The 11,930-nt window shown below is 51.2% G+C and overlaps 1 protein-coding gene across 1 annotated transcript; it reads right to left on the bottom strand.

Annotated features, from left to right (window-relative positions):
- Nucleotides 1-385: 385 nt before the first annotated feature.
- On the bottom strand, nucleotides 386-4,230 carry LOC103636232 (brassinosteroid LRR receptor kinase). Its single transcript, NM_001322851.1, has one exon. The coding sequence runs from the start codon at nucleotides 4,088-4,090 to the stop codon at nucleotides 722-724; it is 3,369 nt and encodes a 1,122-aa protein (NP_001309780.1). The 5' UTR covers nucleotides 4,091-4,230; the 3' UTR covers nucleotides 386-721.
- Between the last annotated feature and the right edge of the window lie 7,700 nt (nucleotides 4,231-11,930).

Consider the following 11,930-nt stretch of genomic DNA (forward strand, 5'->3'; position numbering starts at 1 on the left):
GCAGCGTGAGTGCGTCCTCTTGTGGATGGGCGTAACTGCACAGCAGCTGGTCCTGCACTTTACAAAGCCTTGCGCAGCCATGGGTTTACCAGGAGCTGTGTCAGCCTCTTGCTTGACTGGCCCGGCCCCCCTTGGTTGCCTTTTGCTGTTCATCTTGCTTGACCAGTCCAGTGTACTCTTGCACTTCCTCCCCCTCATCCCTTGGTGCCTCACACTGCCTGCATCTCAGATTTGGACGCCCCATTTCCATCATGCTTGCTGCACCTGCAACCATGTATTCTATCTACATTCATGGTATGATTTGCAACATCGTTGGTCAAAAGCAAGGTAAAATTTGACAAACAAGGAATGAAACGAAAATGGATTTGGCACCGAGGAAAAACCACCATTTATATATGTACATACACAGCTCTTACTAAAGTGTGACGAGAAGAGATGATTAAGGATTAAAAGAAAAGAAAAGAAAATCGACCTACTCCCATAGGTACATAACATCTTCAGCTTTGCGAAGCTACAAGGGAAAAAAAAACTTCTGTCTTGTACCGTCAGAAGGGAATGCTAAGCTCAAGAAGATGCTTCGAATGGTGTCCTGACCAACTGATTCCTACGGGCGTTTTTTTGATTTTGTTTTTTTGCATCTGAGATCTGACTGACCGTGTAGCTGCCGCTCGGCCCTGGGCAGGAACCAAGGGCAGCTTCTCGCGTGTCGGTGGGCCTTGCTCTAGTCCTTCTCCTCCTTGTCTTCTTTCAGGGTCGTCATCTCCACGTCGCCAAAACACGCATCATCCACGGCGACCGTGCATGCTGAGGTCTTCGAGTCCACAGCCGAACTGGCCTGCATCTCCTTGAACATCGCCATGACTTTAAGCATCGTCGGGCGCTTGGATGGTCGGTCATCCAAGCACGCACAGGCGATTTTCAGGTGCTCTAGTAGCTCGAGCTCCAAGGCCGGATCCTCCACCAGTAGTACAGGGTCAAACAGATCTGCCAGCTTCGACTTTGAGTGTTGTTTGACCCATCCTACGAGATTGTTGTCCTCGCCGAAGTCGGTTGAATCTGTAGGCGGTTTCCCAGTGAGCAGCTCGAGCAATACAACGCCATAGCTATACACATCGCCCTTGGTAGTGCATCTGAAGCTCTGGTAGTACTCTGGCGGCACGTAGCCTGGAGTGCCGGCGAGAGTGGACACGCTCAGGTGGGTATCCACCACGCTCATCATCCTTGCCATACCGAAATCGGATACCCTTGCCTCTAACTGCTCATCGATAAGCACATTGCTTGACTTCATGTCTCGGTGTATGATGTGCGGTATACAGTTGTGGTGGAGGTATGCCAATCCCCTTGCAGCCCCAATGGCGATCTTTTTCCTTGCTGCCCAATTTAGCTTGATCCCGATCTTTTTTCGGTCATGCAACACGTCTTCCAAGCTGCCAAACCTCATGTAATCATAAACCAACAGCCGCTCCTCGCCACACTTGCAGTAGCCAAGGAGCGGAACAAGATTGCGGTGTTTGATCCTCCCGATGGTCTCCATTTCTGCTGTAAACTCCCGGTCACCTTGGCCACTCACATGTATAAGCTTCTTGATTGCAACAACCTTTCCATCCTTGAGCTGGGCCTTATAGACATCCCCAAAACCACCAGACCCGATTTGGCTATCATTGTGGAAGCCATTCGTTGCCACAATAAGATCATTAAAAGTTAGCTTCTGCAGTCGCTTCTCAAATGCAGCGAGGTTGACGCTGAGAGCATTAGTACCAGAGAGTCTCCAATTGGAATTCATTGTCCCAGAATGTGACCGGCTATCAATGTATATGTCACGGGAGGTACTTGCCTCTTCATTGATCTGCTTCCGCTTCTTGCACTCAATGGCTATGATGACAATACCAACTATACAGAACAGCGAGAACAAGAGTCCCATAGCAACACTACCTGCGAGCGAAGCCTGGGTCCGGTGGGATCGATGGTCACCTGAAGAACTTGAGCCAGCATTGTGCCCACATGGCAACAGTGGGAAGCCACAAAGACCAGAGTTATTCTCATATGAAATCCTCGGGAATGTGAACAGCGAACCCAGCTCTGGAATTGAACCATTCAGCTGATTATTTGAAAGGTTGATCTCCGACAAGGACAACGTTGAGAAGGAGTTGGGAATAGGCCCTTGTAACTGGTTGTGTGACAGGTCAAGTACCGCAAGCTTCTTGGCACCAGCTAGTTCTGGTGGGATGACGCCAGACAGTAAGTTGTGCCCAAGATTCATGATCATGAGGTAGTACATGTTCCCAAGCTCCTTTGGGATCTCCGAGTCGAGTTGATTAAATGACAAATCCAGAAATATCATGGATCCATTCTTATTGAAGGTATACTCTGTGCTCCCCATGTACACCCGAGTGAAGTTGCACAGCTTCTTGCTTGGCATCCGGCTGAGCTCTTCAGGCCGAATGCTGGTGAACTCTAGCAAGCTCCCCTTGCCATGGCACTCGCTGCTCAGCTCGTCATTTCGAAGATACACATATGGCCGCCCAAGGACAAGGCCGACGTTCATCTTCCCAGACTGTTTTGCCAGTTCCGCCGGTATTGACCCTTTAAGCTGGTTACTGTTCAAGTCCAGCCAGACCAAGCTCTGGCAGTTGCCAAGCTCAGCCGGTATTGGCCCCGAGAAGGAATTGTTGCTCAGCTTCAAGATGGCCAAGTTGCTGAGCTGCCCAAGCCAAGCCGGGATCGGACCAGACAGCTGGTTGCTCGCCAAGGATATCCAGTTCAGCTCCTTGCACTTGGAGAGTTCCCGCGGGATGCCACCGGTGAGCCCGTTGTAGTCGAGGATGAGATGCTCGAGCCTGACCAAATTTTCCAGGGACGCCGGAATCTCGCCCTCCAACAAGTTCTGCCACAGAATGAGGTCCCGGAGCTCCCGGAGTTTTCCGAGGGATGCGGGAAGGGTGCCGTTGATGTTGTTGAGGCTGAGGTCGAGAGATTCGAGCTTGGTGCAGTTGGAGATTGACTCCGGGATGGCGCCGGAGAGGTAGTTGTTCTGGAGGTACAGCATGCGGAGGCTGGAGTTGGGGCCTTGGCAGATGGACGAAGGGATGGTGCCGGAGAAGGTGTTGGAGCTGAGGTCCAGCACGTCGAGCTCCGGCAGCGCTGCCAAGGAGTCCGGAATGGTGCCGTTGAAGTGGTTGAAGGAGAGGGACAGCACCTTGAGCTGCCGTAGTTCGTTGTAAGCGTCGGCGGGGAGCTCGCTGGAGAAGTTGTTGTTTGACAGGTTTAGCGCGGTGAGAGCGGTGAGGGCGGCGACGTCCGGCGGGAACGGGCCGACCAGGTGGTTGCCTGAGAGGTTGAGCGTTCTCAGGCCACGGCAGTCAGCGAGAATCCCGCCGGCTACCTCGCCCGCGATGAGGTTGCCGGAGAGGTCGAGGTACTCAAGCCCAGAGCAGTTGGTGAGCTCTGGGAGCCGAGAGATCTTGTTCCCGGAGAGGTCCAGACGGCGGACCGCGCCGACGCCGGCGCCCACCATCCACCGGAGGTCGCCATCGCCGGAGATCTTGTTGTCGGACAAGTCGAGAGCGTCTAGCCGGCCAAATCCGGAAGAAGCGACAGCGCCGGCAGACCTCGGCCCACCGACCGAACCGCCGGAGAGGTTCAGAGCGCTAAGGCCGGTGCAGGAAGCGGCCAGCGCCTCGACGTCGGCGACGGTGCCCCGCAGGCCGGCATTCCCTGACAGGTCGAGCGACTGCAGCTTGGCCCCGCACCTCGGCGCGGCGGCCAGCGCGCCGCTGACGTTGGTGCCGCGCAGGCTGAGCGTCTCGAGGCTGCTCAGCTGCAGCAGGGTGGCCGCGACGGCCCGGAAGTCGGCATTGAGCGGGACGGCGGCGAGCGACAGCGACGTGAGGCGACCGCCCCTGCAGCCGGCGCCTGGGAACCTGCAGGCGCCATCGCTGGCGCTCCACCCGCGCAGGTCCGGGGCCTGGCTAGGCACGGCCTCCTTGAACTGCTCCAGCAGCTGGGCATCGTCGCCGTCGGAGGCGGTGGCCGCCACGACGACGACGAAGAGTGCCACTACAGCGACCAGCACCAGCCCCGGAGATTCCATGAGCTAGCGCGCTACCTTATAAAACCATTAAAGAAGCGGGACGGCGACGGGGGAGGAGCCGACGAGATGGTACGGGAGGGAGGGAGAGGTGGGGAGGAGATGGTGAGTGCAGGAGGGAGGTGGGGGAGTGTGGAGAATGGGCTGCTATACCTAGAGAGAGAAGCACAAGGAAGGAAGAAGCAACAGTGAAAGAGAGGGAGAGTGGAGGAGACGGGAGCAAATTAACAGCTGTAGGTGAGGGAAGGGAGTGGTGGTGGGGTCACGTCACATGGCATGTGCCCTGCTCTTGCCTGCTCGCCCTCATCTCGAATCGCTGCCCTAATTAACCCGAGGGCCGATGGAGATTAGTAGTATTCTAACCACAGCGCTTATCCGCAGCCCGCGGCGAGGTTAATCCCGATCGGATCCGACGGCGGTGGCAGCCCCGATCGGGGCAGACGGTGTCCTGCTCGAGGCGGGGTCACGTGCCGTCGGGCGCGGCCTCCGGGGCTCGTCAATCCGCGCGCCACTCCACCCACGGGGGGCATCCGGGCATGGACAGTTTGGGGAATTCGGGAGCTCATGGTCCGAGCAGGCGGGATCCCTGGCGGGCGGACCGCGGGCGTGGAAGAAGGCGGACGCGTGTGCCGCGTTGCTTCGCCGAGGGTTTTTTGTCTTCAACTCCCGTAGCGCGCGAGTGGGCTGGTAGTGGATCCGATCCGGCGGCAGCGTGCGTGCGTGCGTGCGGTCGACGCAGCGCCCTGTCGTGACGAGCCCGTGCAACCTTTCCGGTGTGAGCCGAGCGTGTGTCATCATGATGGCGAGGCCGTGAGAGATGGACAAGTTCCCGTTACGCCGGCAGCTGATTGTCTCTGTGTTTGATCGGCGCGGCACTGCCAGCAGGCAGGAGTGTCAAGACCAATTGGGCATGACGATTTGGGCTGTACTAAACCATCGACCCGTTCAAAATCTTAGTGTATGTTTGGTTGTACGTATAAGAAGTGACGACCATTATTTTTTATAGTGTTTGAATGAGTCACGCGGAGGTGATATAAACACCGAAGTATTTTTTTGGTGCCGGCGTGGTTTAAAAAAACGAGTGGACGATGTCGTCCCCGACTCATCCTACTTATACCTCAAACTAATTATATTAGAAGACGTATATCCTATGTCAGAACAGTGGGCTTTTAGGTTTGAAGGACCAAAGCTGAAGTGAAAAAGAAAGTACTTGCAGGAGGTCAAAAGAATGATCAGACTGTGAAGAGTTATGTTGTGTTGAAGATCAAAACATTAGAAGACATTATTTAAAGTCATCAACTTAACACATACATATTGTGATGGTTCAAGTCATAAGGCTCAATGTTTGCTAGCTCAAGTGATGTGCATGGTCCCAAGTTCAAGCTAAAGGTATCAAAGACAGAACTTCGAAGGGCTCATTTGTTGTGCAAACTTTGATAGAAGAAGCCAAAGGTGAGAAATCAATCAGGAATGGATTTTTGGGTCATCCCAGTGTTTGTATATGTTCTTGATGACCATTGCAACATATTGGAACTCAATAAAGTGAGAAGATTGCTCAGTTTTAGAGTTTGAGGTTTCGTTATTGGAGCAAAAGGTTTAAGAAAAGAGGCACGAGTTGGAGGATTAAATGAAACCAATGTGCACTTAGAATGTGTGGATACACTCAAGGTCCACTTGTCAAAGTCATTGAATTGTCAAGAGAAGAACCAAGTGGAGACATGAAAAGAAGCCCAAGTTTAGATCAAGTCTACTGCTCTGCGGTGCACTAGACCAGTCCGGTGGTGCACTTGACCGAGTATGCAGAGAAGATATCCTGTGGGTTTTCTGGAACTTGGTGCACTAGATGACTAGATCAGTCCCGTTGTGCACCAGAATAGTTTTTCAGAGAGCATGTTTTTGGGTTTGTGAAGACATGGCACGCCGTACCGGTTCGGAGTGTCGCGGGTGGCTCACCAGACCACTTACGCAAATAAGTTGTTTTTTAGGACTTCTACAGTTGGCATATTGAACCTTGTCAGTGGAGTTCGGTGGTGCACCGGACATCATCTCAAATAGCTCTCTCCGTGGGTAGGCACCAGCCGCCAACGACTAGCTCACATGGTAGTTGTCAGGTGACGCACCAGACTATCTAGTGTCACATCAAAAAGGAAATCAGTCAATCAGATTGTCGGGCGACCATTGGCAACTGGAAATCCAGTGGCGCACCGGACTGTCCAGCGAGCTCGCAGACAGGAAAGTTTCCTTGTGGAGAAGGCAACGACTCCTTGGCCCCTTAGGGCTATAAAAGAGGCCCATAGGCGCCTCTACCAATACACCAAGCATTCTAAGAGCACACTACAACTCCGAGACTCCTTGACCACGCCTTCGAAGTGTTTGAGAGAGATTTGAGCGCGTTTCCGAGTTGTCACTCTACCGTTTTGTTCTTGCGCTCTCTTCTTTGTTTGTGTGTGTATGTGTCGGCATTTTGAACCCGGGGGGTCCCTGGACCGACGAGTAAATTGTCGCCGCGTGCCCCAGCCCAGATGGGTCGGCGCGAGACAGAGCACGAAGGGGGGAAAAGCCAGAGGGAGACAGGCGTGAAAGGGGAAACCCGCGGCCTTCGTGTTTGTCCCGCGCCCAGGTCGGGTGCGCTTGCAGTAGGGGGTTACAAGCGTCCACGCGGGAGGGAGCGAGAGGCCTTACGCGAGCGACGTCCCGTCCTTCCCCGCGCGGCCAACCCTCTGTAAGAGGGCCCTGGACCTTCCTTTTATAGGCGTAAGGAGAGGATCCAGGTGTACAATGGAGGATGTAGCAGTGTGCTAACGTGTCTAGCGGAGAAGAGCTAGTGCCCTAAGTACATGCCATCGTGGCAGCCGGAGAGGTTTTGGCACCCGGTTCGTGTGGTGTCGTGGCCGTCGGAGGAGCGCTGGAGCCTGGCGGAAGGACAGCTGTCGGGGCTGTCGAGTCCTTGCTGACGTCTCCTTGCTTTCGTAAGGGGGCTGAGAGCCGTCGTCGTCATAGAGCATGCGGGGCGCCATCATTACTTGTTTACCGGGGTGAGCCGGATGGGACGCCGGTCTTGTTCCCCGTAGCCTGAGTTAGTGAAAGGGAATTAGGCTCACACCTAGTTCCTATATAATTTTGGTGGTTGAATTGCCCAACACAAATCTTTGGACTAACTAGTTTGCCCAAGTGTATAGATTATACAGGTGCAAAAGGTTCACACTCAGCCAATAAAAAGACCAAGTTTTGGATTCAACAAAGGAGCAATGAGGCAACCGAGGGCACCTCTGGCTGGAGGCACCGGACTGTCCGGTGTGCACCGGACAGTGTCCGGTGCGCCCAGAGGACACCAACTCAAACTCTTCGCCCTCGGGAATTTTCGGAAGCCGGCGCGCTATAATTCACCGGACTGTCCGGTGTGCACCGGACATGTCCGGTGCTCCAAGGAAGCGCGGTCTCCGGAACTCGCCAGCCTCGGGTTCGCGCGGCAGCCGCTCCGCTAAAATTCACCGGACTGTCCGGTGTGCACCGGACTGTCCGGTGTGCCAGCGAAGCAACGGCTCCCTGCGGCGCCAACGGTTCCCTGCGGTGCATTTAATGCGCGCGCAGCGCGCGCAGACGTCAGGCACGCCCATACCGGTGCACCGGACATCAAACAGTACATGTCCGGTGTGCACCGGACACCCAGGCGGGCCCACAAGTCAGAAGCTCCAACGGCTAGAATCCAACGGCAGTGATGACGTGGCAGGGGGCACCGGACTGTCCGGTGTGCACCGGACTGTCCGGTGCGCCATCGAACAGACAGGTTCCCAACGGCCACATTTGGTGGTTGGGGCTATAAATACCCCAACCACCCCACCATTCATTGCATCTAAGTTTTCCACTTCTCAACTACTACAAGAGCTCTAGCATTCAATTCTAGACACACTAAAGAGATCAAATCCTCTCCAATTCCACACAAAGCCCTAGTGACTAGTGAGAGTGATTTGCCGTGTTCATTTGAGCTCTTGCGCTTGGATTGCTTCTTTTCTTTCTCACTTGTTCTTGAGATCACAACTCCATTGTAATCAAGGCAAGAGGCACCAATTGTGTGGTGGCCCTTGCGGGGAAGTTTTGTTCCCGGCTTTGATTTGAGAAAAGAAGCTCACTCGGTCCGAGGGATCGTTTGAGAGAGGGAAGGGTTGAAAGAGACCCGGCCTTTGTGGCCTCCTCAACGGGGAGTAGGTTTGCAAGAACCGAACCTCGGTAAAACAAATCTCCGTGTCTCACTTGCTTATTCGCTTGGGATTTGTTTTGCGCCCTCTCTCGCGGACTCGTTTATATTTCTAACGCTAACCCGGCTTGTAGTTGTGTTTATAATTGTAAATTTCAGTTTCGCCCTATTCACCCCCCTCTAGGCGATTATCAATTGGTATCGGAGCCCGGTTCTTCATTAGAGCCTAACCGCTCGAAGTGATGTCGGGAGATCACGCCAAGAAGGAGATGGAGACCGGCGAAAAGCCCACTACAAGCCACGGGAGCACTTCATCGGAAGAGTCCCGCACCAAGAGGAAGGAGAAGAAGAAGGACTCCTCCAAACGGAAGGAGAAAAAGTCTTCCTCTTCTCACCACAAAGAGAAGAAGGAAAAATCTTCTTCCCACAAGCCGCATCGGAAAGGCGACAAGCACAAGAGGATGAGGAAAGTGGTCTACTACGAGACCGACACTTCATCAACATCGACCTCCGACTCCGATGCGCCCTCCGTCACTTCTAAGCGCCAAGAGCGCAAGAAGTATAGTAAGATCCCCCTACACTACCCTCGCATTTCCAAACATACACCTTTACTTTCCGTCCCATTAGGCAAACCACCAACTTTTGATGGTGAAGATTACGCTAGGTGGAGCGATTTAATGCGATTTCATCTAACCTCGCTCCACAAAAGCATATGGGATGTTGTTGAGTTTGGTGCACAGGTACCGTCAGTAGGGGATGAGGACTATGATGAGGATGAGGTGGCCCAAATCGAGCACTTCAACTCCCAAGCCACAACCATACTCCTTGCCTCTCTAAGCAAGGAGGAATACAACAAAGTGCAAGGGTTGAAAAATGCAAAGGAGATTTGGGACCTACTCAAGACGGCACACGAGGGTGATAAACTCACCAAGATCACCAAGCGGGAAACGATCGAGGGGGAGCTCGGTCGTTTTCGTCTTCGCCAAGGGGAAGAGCCACAAGACATGTACAACCGGCTCAAAACCTTGGTGAACCAAGTGCGCAACCTCGGGAGCATAAAGTGGGACGACCACGAGGTGGTTAAGGTTATTCTAAGATCTCTCATTTTCCTTAACCCCACTCAAGTTCAATTGATTCGTGGTAATCCTAGATACACTAAAATGACCCCCGAGGAAGTTATCGGGAATTTTGTGAGCTTTGAATGCATGATCAAAGGCTCCAAGAAAATCAACGAGCTTGACGAACCATCCACATCCGAGGCGCAACCGGTAGCCTTCAGGGCAACGGAGGACAAGAAAGAGGAGTCTACACCAAGTAGACAACCAATCGACGCCTCCAAGATCGACAATGAGGAAATGGCGCTCGTCATCAAGAGCTTCCGCCAAATCCTCAAACAAAGGAGGGGGAAAGACTACAAGTCCCGCTCTAAGAAGGTTTGCTACAAATGTGGTAAGCCCGGTCATTTTATTGCTAAATGTCCTATATCTAGTGACAGTGACCGAGGCAACGACAAGAAGGGGAGAAGAAAGGAGAAGAAGAGGTACTACAAGAAGAAGGGCGGCGATGCACATATTTGTCGGGAGTGGGATTCCGACGAAAGCTCAAGCGACTCCTCCGACGACGAGGACGTCGCCAACATCGCCGTCACCAAGGGACTCCTCTTCCCCAACGTCGGCCACAAGTGCCTCATGGCAAAGGACGGCAAAAAGAAGAAGGTTAAATCCAACTCCTCCACTAAATATGAGTCTTCCAGTGATGATAATGCTAGTAGTGAGGAAGATAATTTGCGTACTCTTTTTGCCAACCTTAACATGGAACAAAAGGAGAAATTAAATGAACTAATTAGTGCCATCCATGAGAAGGATGATCTCTTGGACTCCCAAGAGGACTTCCTAATCAAGGAAAATAAAAAACATGTTAAGGTTAAAAATGCTTACGCTCTACAAGTTGAAAAATGTGAAAAATTGTCTAGTGAGCTAAGCACTTGCCGTGAGATGATTGACAACCTTAGACATGAAAATGCTAGCTTAAATGCTAAGGTTGATTCACATGTTTGTAATGTTTCAATTCCCAATCCTAGAGATAATAATGATGATTTGCTTGCTAGGATTGAAGAATTAAACATTTCTCTTGCTAGCCTTAGAATAGAAAATGAAAATTTAATTGCTAAGGGTAAAGATTTTGATGTTTGCAAAACTACAATTTCCGATCTTAGGGATAAAAATGATATTCTTCATGCTAAGACTGTTGAACTTAATTCTTGCAAACCGTCTACATCTATTGTTGAGCATGTATCTATTTGTACTAGATGTAGAGATGTTGATGTTAATGCTATTCATGATCATATGGCTTTAATTAAACAACAAAATGATCATATAGCAAAACTAGATGCTAAAATTGCCGAGCACAACCTAGAGAATGAGAAATTTAAATTTGCTCGTAGCATGCTTTATAATGGGAGACGCCCTGGCATTAAGGATGGCATTGGCTACCAAAGGGGAGACAATGTCAAACTTAGTGCCCCTCCTAAAAGATTGTCAAATTTTGTTAAGGGCAAGGCTCCCATGCCTCAGGATAACGAGGGTTACATTTTATACCCTGTCGGTTATCCCGAGGACAAAATTAAGAAAATTCATTCTAGGAAGTCTCACTCTGGCCCTAATCATGCTTTTATGTATAAGGGTGAGACATCTAGTTCTAGGCAATCAACCCGTGCTAAGTTGCCTAAGAAGAAAATTCCTAATGCATCAAATGATCATGCTATTTCATTTAAAACTTTTGATGCTTCTTATGTGTTGACTAACAAATCCGGCAAAGTAGTTGCCAAATATGTTGGGGGCAAGCACAAGGGGTCAAAGACTTGTGTTTGGGTACCCAAAGTTCTCGTGTCTAATGCCAAAGGACCCAAAACCATTTGGGTACCTAAAGTCAAGAACTAAAATTGTTTTGTAGGTTTATGCATCCGGGGGCTCAAGTTGGATACTCGACAGCGGGTGCACAAACCACATGACTGGGGAGAAAAGGATGTTCTCCTCCTACGAGAAAAACCAAGATCTCCAACGAGCTATCACATTCGGGGATGGAAATCAAGGTTTGGTCAAAGGTCTTGGTAAAATTGCTATATCTTCTGACCATTCTATTTCAAATGTTTTTCTTGTAGATTCTTTAGATTACAATTTGCTTTCCGTTTCTCAATTATGTCAAATGGGCTACAACTGTCTATTCACTGATGTAGGTGTCACTGTCTTTAGAAGAAGTGATGATTCAATAGCATTTAAGGGAGTGTTAGAGGGTCAGCTATACTTGGTAGATTTTGATAGAGCTGAACTCGACACTTGCTTAATTGCTAAGACTAACATGGGTTGGCTCTGGCACCGCCGACTAGCCCATGTTGGGATGAAGAATCTTCACAAGCTTCTAAAGGGAGAACACATTTTAGGATTAACAAATGTTCATTTTGAGAAAGACAGGGTTTGTAGCGCATGCCAGGCGGGAAAGCAAGTTGGAACCCATCATCCACACAAGAACATCATGACGACCGACAGGCCACTGGAGCTCCTACACATGGATCTATTCGGCCCAATTGCTTACATAAGCATCGGCGGGAGTAAGTACTGTCTAGTTATTGTGGATGATTATTCTCGCTTC

The sequence above is a fragment of the Zea mays genome, chromosome 8, assembly GCF_902167145.1.
Source record: "Zea mays cultivar B73 chromosome 8, Zm-B73-REFERENCE-NAM-5.0, whole genome shotgun sequence".
Lineage (NCBI taxonomy): Eukaryota > Viridiplantae > Streptophyta > Magnoliopsida > Poales > Poaceae > Zea > Zea mays.

What these genes read in the sequence shown, in the direction of transcription:
- LOC103636232 (NM_001322851.1), bottom strand. Translation starts at nt 4,090, where the DNA reads ATGGAATCTCCGGGGCTGGTGCTGGTCGCTGTAGTGGCACTCTTCGTC.